The sequence below is a fragment of the Cavia porcellus genome, unplaced genomic scaffold (assembly GCF_034190915.1).
Source record: "Cavia porcellus strain 051 isolate PalLab524CR breed Dunkin Hartley unplaced genomic scaffold, mCavPor4.1 scaffold_15, whole genome shotgun sequence".
Classification (NCBI taxonomy): domain Eukaryota; kingdom Metazoa; phylum Chordata; class Mammalia; order Rodentia; family Caviidae; genus Cavia; species Cavia porcellus.
This window is the reverse complement of record NW_026947498.1, coordinates 2,188,873-2,202,232: the sequence shown is the minus strand read 5'-3', so window position 1 is coordinate 2,202,232 and position 13,360 is coordinate 2,188,873. Positions and strand designations below refer to the sequence as shown.

The following is a 13,360-nucleotide window of genomic DNA, read 5'->3' as shown; positions in this document are numbered from 1 at the left end:
GATCTGCTCTAACCTGCTCCTCCAAGACTTGGGAAAGAGTCTTTCTGTGTTTAACTTTTTGGCACTAATAAACAAAAACTGGGAAAAATCATTAATTACATTCACAACATGGAAAAATAAGCATTGGGATTTGTAACTTACCAGGCTTTTTTCCTAAACTCCCTGTTTTTCCAGCAGATCCAGAGCCCTTAAAACAGAGCAAAAGGTCTCATTTACATGCTGAAGATTTTTGATCACACAACATAAAAATGATTAGTGATACAAACTCACCGGAGCCCTAAATCCCTTTGTTTTGGGCAAACATGAGCGTTGTGTCACCTGACAGGAGAGTGCACATCAAGAAAATACGGACCAAATAGGTGCTTTTTAACCAGTGACTCTTCTCTTTTCTTTAGGAAAATAAAAGAGCCAAGCACGTGGCATCCCAAAGGGCCCAGGTAGGGACTGTGGGTGGCACAGGTCACCCGGGACCTGGACTAAGCCAGCAGGCGGCTGTGTGCTAGGAAGATCGTGCCCTCAGATTCTGCTCAAACTTCATGTTCCAATGGTTAATTAGGGAACATTTTACGTGTAAAGACTGTACCAGGCACCTACGAGTCTACCATCCAGATCTAATGTGTTAAAACATTCCTATTTTGCTACATTTGCTCTTGAGTTTTTATTAAATTTTGGGTTTGTTTTGAGACAAGATCTCACTGTGTGGTCTTGAACCTACTATGTAGCCCAGGTTGGCCTCAAATTGCAGCCATCCTCCGGGCTCAGCCTCCTAAGGGCTGGGTTCTTCTTTTCGGTGATGTGGCGCAGGGATAAGGGCTCCTCCCTTTTTCCATTTCATTTGCCTCTCTCTACCCAAAGCGGGCTGCACAGCCTTTCCTCCCTATTTTGCACTGTCTGAACACCGACATTTCTCTCACTGTGCTGGAAGCTCCTCCCACAGAAGCAGACCCTGTTTCTTTCCAGCTACTAAGTGCACCAGAAGTGCTCTGGGCCTGAGTTCCTCTTTTGGACACTCATGGAACTTTAAACCAGTGAAGTTAGCCAACAGAGGCCACAAGAGCTGGGACACGAGCCAGAGACCATCTGTTCTGACAAAGTGCTTTATTATAAATAAATGTTCGCTCTCAATTCCCTGTCTGGCAGAAAATTGAGCATTTCAATTAAAATAAAGCAAAGGGCATAAGAAACTAAATGAGAACTATTGTAGAGTAAAAACATGTAATTTATTTACCAGGAAGCCAACTGATCACTGTTCCTATATTTTTGGTTATTGAAACTTAATAATCATTTACCAGAAAAAGTTCAGGTTAAATGTTTACTCTGATTATGCTTTCTTTACTTAAGGAAATAATAATACAATATCAATCTGTCTTGCTATTTTTATGGGCTGCATATCAAATAAAGGAATATCAATGAAATAAGATTCCAAGTGACCAGTTACTTCCCTGTACAGGCTTAAACTACGCTTCCTACATTCCATGAAAAGAAGAAAGTACTGGTAATTCTCAACCGTAAGTTCAAGTGGCTCCACATGCTTGCTCCCTTTGGGAAACCACAGCCAGCACGATGGGCTAAATGTACCCAGAAGATCAGGTTCCGTTCTAGTTACACTGGCAAAAACACTGAGCTTCAGAAAAGGGTGGTGGGGAGGGCAAGCCCTGCCCAGGCCCATAGTCTGGCATGTGAAGCTTGGCCTGGCTTTTAAGTTTGGGGACGAAACTTTGTTAATACATGAACTCCATAGCTAAAAATCAAAACTGTAACACTGTAATATGATACAACAGCTATTGTGGTTTTCAGTGTTGATTTAGATTTTATTATGTATTAAATGTTATTAAATTCCCTATGTAAATAGACTTTAGCCAAAGTGCAAATAAATTTAATAAAGTCAAAATACATTTAAATGCAAATCAAATGGCTTTTGTATTTTAAGTGATCCAAAAGGTAGTGTCACTTTTTAAGAGTTTTCACCCATGATAACAGAAATTGGATTTATTTTCTAGCACTTCCTGAATGAGCATCTGTCTGATTCTTCTTGGAGCTGAGTTGCTGGTCTGGAGAAGAGTTTAAGTCGCCCTTGTAGGTCTATAGAGTTCAATAAGCCAGCTGTCTGACAGAGGAAAATGATTTTCTTCCAGGCTTCTGTCAAATTCTCTAATGGCAGGCAGAGCTATACAAATCCATGTAAGGGAATTTCTGCAAGCTGCTTGCAAGACCATAGTAAGAAAAACAGTAAAAACAGTAATGAAATCTCTTCAGAAAAAAAAAGCATTTAAAATCATTACTGGGAACTGCAGGGAAAGTGGCAGGGCTGTGCCCTGGGCCACTAGGAACCAGGAAGGCACAGAAGAACCCAGAGTACGCCTCTTCCTGGATTTATGCAAGAGCGCGCCAGACATCTGTCACATGCTTGCACTGAAGAACTTGGTCTCTCCAGCATCTGTCAGCCCTTTTTCTCTAAGCCTATGAGGTATGAGGAGAAAAAGAAAATAAAGGGGCATTGACTGTGCTTTTAAAAAAAAGCAAATAAACAAAACCAAAAAAAGAGTGAATTCTTGTTCATTTATTTTTATGGCTCTGTTGGATTATGACATTTACACCCTACATTTACTTCACTATAAGACAGGTTCCTGTCCTCCATGGTCTTTCTCTCTCCATTTTGCTCAGCTTGTAGGACCTCAAGATCATTTTTCACACAATCAAATTTGTAGGGCTGTTTTTAGTAACATGGGAGTCATTTCCAGCAAAGATAATAGCACCCCCGAAATATACTAACCTCTTTGCTTTTGTATCCTGTGTCCAAAAAAGAAAGAAATTAAGAAACTTTCCATTGCCCAATATTCTAGTATCATCAGAATACTTTTTATTTTACATGGGCAAACTGCTGCTGCCCACGCTAAAATAGAAGGCTGCTAAGACGCATCGACCATGAAGAACTAAGCAAAGAAGTTTATTCCAAATCCTAAATTGGTTACATGCAGGAATAGATATTATTAACATTACAATCCAGAGAACAAAGACCATCTTCTAAGGCAGCCTCCTTTTGGCCCCAGGAATTCTGTGGAATTGTGGGAAGCCAATGCTTACTCCACAGCGCCAGATGACAAGGTAGGACAGTTCCAGGTCACACTGTGGCTACTGTCATGCTCAAAAACTTAGCAAAACCCAATAGGGTGTTCAAGTGATAAACAGCATAACTCCCCGCAGAAGAACCACCGCGCAGGAGAGGAGAGGAAGTAGTTAATGTGAGTTTACCTCTGAGTCTTTAAGCCTCACATAGTTAGAAGGGAAGACTCCGGACTTGTCGCCCACTGTTCCTGTCCACCAATCACCATCTTTCTTGGTAACCAAAATCACATCCCCTTGCTGAAAGGTTAAATCTCCTTGCTCAGAACTCTCGTAAGTGTACATGGCAATAAATTCTGGTGGGGAGAAATACGGAGATATGGAGAGAGCTTGATTGTTTTAGACAAATCCCAAACATCTTTGCAAAACCAAGTTTATGAATTGGGAAGTTAGGGTACAATCCATTCAAGAAAAAGGCTTATGGCAGAAAAGTACAGAGCTGTGGAATATGCTGGGCTCCACTTCCCCAACTGCACATAAAAATGCAGTAACTGCAGACAGGGAGCTCATGCCTGTGAAGACCCAGCAGAGGGACAAACTGTAACTGTGTGTCCACCAATACTGAATACCAAAACAACCCGTGATTTAGGTTCACATTATTGCTTTTTAAATGAAAATGGCTTTTGCTGTGCAAAAGTCTGTTTCAATTTTGAGGGTATCAACTTACAGATTAAAGTAAGTAACTTTTTATTATGGCCTATTGTGCCACATACACAGAGAGCATAAGGCTATTAGAATACAAAATAAAAAACAGGTAACAGGGGCTGGGGATTTAGCTCAGTGGTATAAGTGCCTGCCTGGCAAGCACAAGGTCATAAATTCAAACCCCAATCGCGCTCCCCCCCCACCCCGAAAAAAACCATCTAGCCATGTAGGGCTGGGGATTTAGTTCAGTGCCACAGCACCTGCCTGCAAGGGCAAGGTCTAGAGTTTGATTCCTGGTACAAAAAAGGGCAGGGGGGCATCTATGTATCACTTCAATGTGTGAACAAGCAGAGTAGACTGATAATGAAAATCATGTCTATCTAACCCTAGAAAATAAGCCTCTGTCAATAAAGTAAAAAGACAAACCACAGTCTATCACATTTTCTTAATTCATGTTAGTTAGTCTTAAAGAAATAATACGTTTAAAAGTCTTCAGGATGTACATTTCAGAAGTTTCTCTTTTTTAATTATAAGTATAACTCTGCATTGCTTTTAATTTATGCTACTAAGACTTAGAACAAAGTCATACTCTCAGAAAATACAAAAATCTTAGATATAGGTACAGTAAGAAAAGATTTACAAAGATGCATATGTTTACTATTTCTATATTTTTCTGCATTTTATACCAGACTTCCACATTAAAAAAAAACAACAACAGAAAAATCACAACTGACTCAAAAAGTTCATTTTTAGGATGGGGTGAGGTAGTGGCTCAGTATAATCTCAGGCAACATTCTTTAGAGACTCTAATGTTGATGCACAGGCAGAAATTTAGTATGCAGACTCCACTGCTCAATTATCACAACCTCTGGAGAAGGTACTAACAAAAACTAAAATGCACGGAAACACAAAACCCCTGGGACATGTGCTGATGTGGGCCCCTGAGATCTAAAGTGGCCTCCTTCAGCTTCCACAACCACCTGTGCACTGTGGCCAGTAGGGACTGCTGGGAGACAGCATGGGACCCCCAAGAGCCCTGTGGTCCCTTTCTTAGGGACCTTTCTTAGGGAAGTCTGTCTTCATTCCTCCAGCACTGCTGACACAGCTCCACAGCTGAAAACGGGAAAGTCACTTCCACTCATTGAAATTAAAGTTTGCTGGCCTCAATTAGGGCATTTTCTTTGTAGTAATATAGTTTCACTTTTCCTGATTCCTCAGTATTCTGACCCTGCCCTTGTCATCTTTCTCTTGGTGACTGTTCTTTAGTTTCCACTGGCTATTTCAGAGAGGATCCTGGGCAACCTATATTTTCCCTGGTGATTCTTCACCTTAAAAGTCAATTTCTTTTCTTTTTTTTTTTTTTGTCTTTTTGAGACAGGGTCTCGCTATGTAGTTCAGGCTGGCCTTGAGCTCACTTTATAGCCCAGGCTGGTCTCAAACTCGCAACGATCCTCCTGCCTCAGCCTCCCGAGTGCTGGGATTACAGGCGTGAGCCACCACGCCCGACTCTAAAAGTCAATTTCTTTAAAAATGGGTCCAAATTTTATGTTCTCCCCTTGCGGTACTGGGGATTGATCCCAGAGCCTTTGTATCTTCAGTTCTTTTGTATTTTTTGAGACTAGATCTTGCTAAACTGCCAAGTTACCTAGGCTGGACTTGAATTTGTGACCCCCTGTATCAGCCTCCAATAATGCTGGAATTATAGGTTAGTGTAACCATGCCCGGCTGGTCCAAAATTTGAAGCAACTTTCAACATGTACAGGAACTTCAAAAACATGACTTGTGGGTGAATCTACTATTGCAGTTTACAACATAAGGAGCCTGCAGAGGCTGGAAGCTTTGTACAACCTGCAATGCACGCAGGCGTCTGCAAGACTGCTGCATGACAGGGATGCCCAGAAACAGGACAAGCGAGGTCAGAGGGCTCTGGGTCAGTGATGTCCTCTCAAGAGACATTTAACAAAGGATGCAGGCACAAGTCACTGTTTAAAGAGCTACCCGGGTGGGAAATCTAACCTGGTTTATAGTTTACTTTAAACTAGACAGTGTTGGGGCTGGGAGTATAGCTTAGCCGCATAGTCCTTGCCCGACAAGCACAAGGCCCTGAGTCTGATTCCTGTTCCCCTCACCCCAAAAAAGAAATTAGATGATGTTCAATGCAATAACAAGAGGCTCACCAATGTCTGAAAACAGCCTCTCCAGGAATCTCTAACCCTGATGTCCCCTCACAAAACTCCTCTGTGATGCCGGCAATGTTTCCTAATATTTCTAACACCTTATTTCAAATAGTTAACCAACTAAGATTGGGATTTACTTCTATTCTATTGCCTGATTTTCAGAAAAAAAAAAATGTGTTTCACTTGTGTGACCTGTTTATCGAGGCCTTGCATCTGTATGGCTACTACATGGCACAGCCAGGATCAACTCCAGCCCTACACTAGGCCCTGTCTGGGAATAACACAATGAAGATTCATTGCCAGTTTTATTAAAGAGGGAGCAAAATTCGCTTTTTCTACTTCGATAGTACATATTGTATTTAAATGTGCTTTCTGCCCCGCTCCTTTAATTAACAGATTTAAAAAGCTATTAAGAGAACTATACCAAGAGAATTATGTTTATAATTGTTTTCATGCTGGTAACAAATACTGGATGTGAAAAAATACTGTAAGTTTTTAGTGATAATGAATTCTATACTTGTAAACTTTAAAAAAAGAAAAAAACCTTTCAAACTTTCTCTTGCAAAACAAATGCTTTTATGAGCAAGTCTGAACTACCATTAAATCTTTTCATTTGCAATTTCCATGGAAATAATTATTTTGATAATGGCATTTTCATTAGGCAAAGTGTCTGAGGAATGCAACAATTTTATTATAGCAAAGTAAATAAAACTTCTATCCTCATACATTTTATTCCAGGGACCCCTAACAAATTATGACAAAACTGGGAAGTTGTGACATCTGCTGACTCCAAAACACATGCAGACTTCTATGCGGAAAGCCTGACTCAGCTGGCATTTCTTGGTTAGTGCTATGATAATACTGCACTGAATGTAGAAAAGACATGGAGTTTTTACCATAGGGCCTGAATTACATAGATCTTGCTCACTTTTAAAAATTTAAAATAATATCTCCTTCTGTAGTCTGGTGTACATATAATACTTAGGTCTGTGACATGAAACAGACCAGAGAAAACAAGAAATTATTTAACGTAATAAATATTCTTTCGCATCTTGATCATGAATTAGCAGTGAAGTTCCGTCTCACGTCAAGCATTTACTGTATGTGTTACACAATGCCCCTCTCCCCTCCCTAAAAACCTAACAGCAATGAAGTCCTCACCTTCACCCGACACGGCCGGCTTGGTGGCTGGGGAAGCTCCTCTCTTCATGCTAGCAGGGCTTTCTGAAGAACCAGACTCCATACTGAAAGAGGGAAGGAAACAGTACTTTAATGATTTTTTTTTTTTGGTCTTTTTCATTTTTATTGGTACCAGGGATCGAACTCAGGACCACACACTTGCAAGGCAGGCGCTTATGCTGCTGAGCTAAATCCCCAGCCTCTGTACTTTAATTCTTATCTTAAAAGGAAACAGCACAAATGAGACTGGCTTGTCACTTTGAAAACTGAACAAGTCACAGGTGAAACAGCTGTACTTACTTAGCTAAGCTAAAAACCCTCAGAGAAGTCAGGGTGAATAAACAGCCTGTGTTCTGGTTTCTTTCTTTCTTTTTTCTTTTTGGTTTATTTGAGACAAAGTCTCACTGTGCAGTTCAGGCTGGCCTTGAACTTGCTTAGGTAGCGCAGGCTGGCCTCAAACTCATGGTGATCCTCCTGCGTCAGCCTCCCAAGTGCTAGGATTACAGGCATGCACCATGTCTCACATGTCAGGCATGTTCAGTTCTATTTCAAAGTATGACTGATAGCTGCCCATGGGGTATTTTTGCTCCCTTTTTGAAGCTTGTAATTTGTTTTGAACATCTGTATGGTTACAATAATTAAACAACAACTCTAAACAACAAGCTGACTCTAAATAAAAAAGATAAATTCATTCTTCCAATTATTTCCCCGAACCCTTTGGTTTTCTAATTATTCACATATGCCTGGTACAGTACTACATACTGAGTATCATGACAGTCCTAATTTCTGAACAATGCATTAATGTTCCAGGTCTCAGGGTAGAATGCTTTCTCACACAGGTTAGATATATAGGCTTTTGTGAGGGAAGAAAGATGACTACTTATCTATAAAAGCCACCTTTTTAATACTTCATACACTCTAACTTCTGCATTTCAAAGAACCAAATGACAAAACAATCCTGCAAATCCTCATCTATGAATTTTAACTAGTGCAAACAATCATTTAACGTCTAATACTGTTTTCATCAAATGGAAGCAGACAAACACAAAAATACCTTGTTGATTTCCTTATGGGCCCTGAAATGAGTTTCACGTAAGACTTGGGGAACCAACCCTTCTGACCTTGAACTTCTCCAAACCACCACATATCTTGCTGTTCCAGGACAGTGATGACATCATTTTTGTTAAAATTTAAATGGTTGTCTTTTTTGGCTCTCCAAGGATACAGGGCTTGCGCTTGTAGCCCCTCCACCTTTTCACCCTTGAGTGGAATAACATAAAGGACCGCTTATTACATTGTGTTTGTCATTACTTAAGGTTGATGCGAATACTGACTGGCACTTTTTCTGCAGTAAGTACACAAGAGCACTCGAAGCTGCCTCCCCAGCTTTGGGTACTTGCTTCCAAAGCTGGAGGCAGGCCATTCACAGGGTCATCTTGTGACCATCAAGAATTTTTCACCTAAATAAGTAAACTTGCGTTGCACTTGACTGTGTGCCTTTTATATTTTGGTTCTATTTTAACTCTTGAGTTGCCCAGAGCACGCACCCATTGCCAATTTGATGTGGGTTTCTAGTGGAGGATTAATAGTAGAGCAGAAACAGTACCATATTGCATGAGAAAATCAGCTGATATTTTAGTCTGGGTGGACACAGGAAAATTGGCCACATGCTGTATTGTGCTTGTTTTAGTTCCTTTTGGTGGAACAGGAGGTTAGGGCTGGGATGCTGCTTAGTGTTTTAATTTCTAGCACTCAGAAACAAATCTTTGGGAGAAACCAGGTTGGATCAGCATAAATTCTTGTTATTACTACTTATTGTCCATCTACATGTAAGGCATCACAGGACTGCCATGATAAATCAAACACCATCTCTGCCTCTCCTAAGTAAATTAGCGTGAAACATCTTATTGACCAGAAAGCACTGCAAAAAACCAGATAATCTGATAGGATAACTCAGGACCTCATAGTGAATAGGGAAGAAAGGTAATCCAACTGAGGATGCCATCTGGTAGAATGAAAGAAATATGCTATAAAGAAATTCCAACTCCTCACTATAGAACACAGAAAAAGGAAGGATGGATTCTAGCCGGGTTTTGAGGGTCAGTTTCACCAGGCAGGAGGCATTCTGAGCTGAGCCTTGAAGTGTGAGGGCTCTGACAGCTAGGGCTGCGGAGGAAGGGTACTCCAGGCTGAGGACACAGCACAGGGCCCAGGAGGAGAGTGCGATCTGGGGCTGCAGGCAGCCTAGACTCCTGGAGGGATGCAGGGGGAGACGAGGTTGGAAAGAGGGGTGAGGCACTTATTATCTTATCTTAAAACATTCAGTAACCAGTAAGCCATTGTTAATTTTCAAGCATCCATGTAGATGGACAGAAACAAAAGCCAAGGCCCAAAGAGTTAGTTCAGAATCAATTCGTGCTTGTATTTGGAAGTTATTTTTATTCTATATTAGGATAGAATTGTAAATGGGGAATTTACAACAGCTCAAATAATTTCAATGGCTACTTCAATAACTTTTTTTTATTTTATGAAACAATTAAAAAACACAATTTCATAACAAAATAGTAAGACAATACCAATAGTTCATACATTATGTATCACAATTTTGAAAGCAGTTATTCAGAGTACAAAACATAGTCAAAACAGACTCTTAGTAGAAACAGGTAATACCACAAAACTTTCTCTTTTTTTTGTCTTTTTCCTTTTTATCGGTAGCAGGGATCGAACTCACGACTGCCTGCTTGCAAGGCAGGCGCTTATTCCACTGAGCTAAATCCCCAGTCCCAAAACTTTCTTTTTAATGAACTAAATGAAATTAAAATAAATGAACAAATGCTCTTTGTAGGTTCTCGCCTTCCCAAACCTACACCATACCTATTTCCTCTCATTTCATCACTCAGCACTGACGAGGTTTCTCTGGATTCCACATAGCCTGGATGATAGTCCCCGCCACTACTCCCCCTCACAGTGAACCCGCTACCTACCTCACAGCCATAAAAAGGCAGCCCTTCTGCCTGTCTAATCTTCTTGGCCACTTGCGTTGATACCTATACCAGGATTGGATCCCACAGTGACCTACCGCCTCTATGCCCTCAAAGGTGTTTCAAATCTCTCCCCTGAAAAGCCTGCCCTGTGCCTGTCTCTGAACCTCTTCATATGGGACCCTGGTTCTGAATCCTCCCAAGTATGACATTCATTAATTTTGGGACACCTGACAATTGTTTAATCTCTCTAAGCCTCAGTTCCTACATCCACCAAACAGACAGCACTGTCTGTTGAAGGCTGGTAAGAATGTTCTTGAAGACTTATGCACAGAATCATCCAACAACCATAACAGTCATAGCAGGTTACTGTTGTTATCATGAGTCTTGAGCTAAGCAGTGTTGCTGAGAAAGCCGAGGCAATGTGGGATGATCAAGATTCAGGTTAAATTCACCCTGGTAATTCTTAATTCTTTTTGTCAAGTTCCTAATTTGCCTATTTCTAAGCTTCTATATTTTGTAGGCACCTCTGCAGAGAAACTGATGCAAGGTGCCTGACCTGAACTTCCTTCTCTGCTTAAGTTCTCCAATCTCTCTTCACCCCTCCTCATCCGAAGAAAACCAACTCAGAAGTTTATTTGTTTTTGTTTGTTTGTGTTTTGTGGTTGTTGTTTAGAGATTATGTTTCACTATTATAATGCAGGCTGGCCTCGAACACGCTTATGTAGCTCAGGCTGACCTTGAACAAGGCAATCCAAATGCCTCAACCTCCTCAAGTGCTGGGGTTACAGGCATGGACCATCACACTAGCTCAAAAGTTCCTCTTCTGTGTAGCTAATGCTGTGTCCACCTGGCACCAATTAGAGCCTGACCCCTGACTGACCAGTCCTTTCCTTCTCCGTGCCCTTTTTTCATCCTGCTGTTTCTCTTCACTTTACACACTACCTGCCTCCTCACTGCTCAGTTCCATCTTATTATTCTGCAAACTGGTTTCACCTTACTATTTCCTGAGCCAACAAGACATTCTACTTACTGCACAGAAAGGGCTCTTTTTGCACTGCCCATAGCCTTTAACACGAGCCTGCACCCCCTTTTTGAACACAAAGTGCCTTCCTTCTCAGTGTCCCACTTCTACCTACTCCACCCCCTGGTCTTGTATCCCGCCCTTGTCACCAAGTCAGCATTACTGAGCAGGCACCATCCACGAAGTGCTGAGCCAGGGCAGATGCAAAGGGAAGTTGGCACCATCAGTAGCTGCAGCTCCTTTTCTAGGCCATGGAACCCTCATTCCTGGAAGCTAGGGAGCCATGATAATCCATTCATCTGATTGTGTTCACTGGGGCGGGGTGGCTCTCATATACCTGTGGTCACCAACATCCTTCCACCTTCCATGCCAACACCCCTTTAGCCTGCCAGTCATGACTATCTGGATGTCCTGTTTCCACCACCCTGCACCACATCTGAAACCCAGCTCCTCCCCTATCTCAACTCCACTTCTTCCTGCTTTCCTCACTCGCCTTAAGATGCATCTTCTTTTCAACCCCAGGTCTCTTTTCTTTCCTGCGGGCTCCCAAGGCCTCTGATTGCATCCTTATGGCTCCCTTCTGCAGTTTTTTCTCTCCCCTCTCCGCTGGTTCCTCCACTTGGTAACTGTGAAGGCAGCCACATCCAGGCTGCCCTCACGCCCACCTGGCTGCTCCTGACAGGCAGCACTACTTGCTGGTTCTCTGTTCTTATCTTCCTACACACCACCTCTACACTAATCTGCCCAGCATCTGGCTTTCATCTGGCTGTTTCTAAAGTGGGAACTGTCCTGAGCCCCGCATTCCTCCCAGATGGGAATGTGCTGTTTGGTTTTATTTTAATAGAAATTTCATGTCTTTCATTCCATTGTTTCATCTTCAGTGTACTGAGCAAAAGAAAGGTATTCAGAAAAATCACCACTATCCTTTCAGAAATTATTTTTCCTTGGCAGGCATTTCGGAGCTTCCTATTAACCTGCCATCAGTCTAGTTTTTCTAATAACCGCCCATGATTCTAGCCAAATAGACTTACTCATGAATTTCCCTATACATATGCTGCTTTTCTGTCTCAAAGTCTCTTTTCATAGCACTTCCTGTGTGATATGCTAGAAATCTCCATTTTTTAGTAAAATCTTACCTGCTGGTCAAGATGTAGTTCAAATGCTACTTCTTCAGTGACGAGTCTCAATTGACTCAGGCAGAAGCGGACCCCGCTCAGAACTCTATTCATAGCACATCCTTAGCTCCCCAACACACCTAGCTGGCCAACCCCACTCCTCATTGGGAGGCTAACTCCTAACCATACCACCAACAAGCACCTGCTGAAGCTGCTGGCGCCGTCACATCACACCAAGTCTCCACATCCTCACCTGGCCCAGCACAGGAGATGGGGAGGAGCCGGTGGCCGTGGCTGGAGTGAAGGCTGACCTCTGCCTTAACTGGCCTGCACTGGGTACGGTAAGAGAAGGCTGGGTTGCCCATGCATCCCAGTTGTCTGTTTCTGGTTTCTCACTGGTATTGTTGGGCCACCTGGAAGGAAAAGCACACCCATAACTAGTGAGCACTTCCTAGCACATCGGCTTTCCACCCACAGTGCTTTGCAGAGTAAATTTAAAAGAAAACAAAACATAAAATAAAAATGGCACCCCTGAGTCTGTGGACTGCAAAGCGAGTATGTTTCTGTGGCCTTCACTGATGAAAGAAGGAGGGAATAGGAAGGAGGGCTGGGCTGAGATTTGAGTCTAAGACTCACACCCCAGCAAACTCCCTCAGGCCACATCCAGGCACATTAAAATCTCAATTTAGTAATCTTTCCCATAAGATTACTAGTTTACTACTTTCAGCTATTATAATGGTTTCTCTGAAGCTTGATTTCCTCATTAGAAAAGTATCCTGACACTTCAGGTTGGCTGCAAGGGTCAGCTGAAGTGCTAAGAATGATATCTAAATGAGAAAAAAAGGTCAAATGCCACATATGAAAATATGCCAGGTTGGCTGCCAGAGCTTCTGTCTCCCATCCATCCCATGGTAAGCACCTGATCCTATGCCCAGATGCCATGGCACCTACAGGTGGCCTCTCGAAAGCCACGTCATTGTATTGAGATAGTCCTAATTTCATGAGTTTATAACTGTGGGTCAACATATCTGCAAGAGTGGCAGATCTAGGGCCAGGGACCTAGTTCAGTGGCCTAAGCATCTGCCTGGCAAGTGCGAGGTTGTGAGTTCAATCCAC

At 42.1% G+C, this 13,360-nt stretch overlaps 1 protein-coding gene across 5 annotated transcripts in view; it reads right to left on the bottom strand.

Annotated features, from left to right (window-relative positions):
* The window catches only part of Itsn1 (intersectin 1), a 230,517-nt gene that overhangs the window by 65,220 nt on the left and 151,937 nt on the right, over nucleotides 1–13,360 (bottom strand). For all 5 annotated transcript variants that reach the window (XR_010039256.1, XM_063224434.1, XM_063224436.1 and 2 more), the window contains 5 exons: nucleotides 12,498–12,657; nucleotides 8,179–8,384; nucleotides 7,107–7,189; nucleotides 3,253–3,419; nucleotides 142–187 (listed from right to left, as the gene is read on the bottom strand). Coding sequence is in view for 4 of the 5 variants with exons in the window: in XM_063224434.1 (XP_063080504.1) it covers nucleotides 142–187; nucleotides 3,253–3,419; nucleotides 7,107–7,189; nucleotides 8,179–8,384; nucleotides 12,498–12,657 (662 nt within the window). In the remaining variant the exon portion in view is untranslated. The remainder of the gene's footprint in view (nucleotides 1–141; nucleotides 188–3,252; nucleotides 3,420–7,106; nucleotides 7,190–8,178; nucleotides 8,385–12,497; nucleotides 12,658–13,360) is intronic.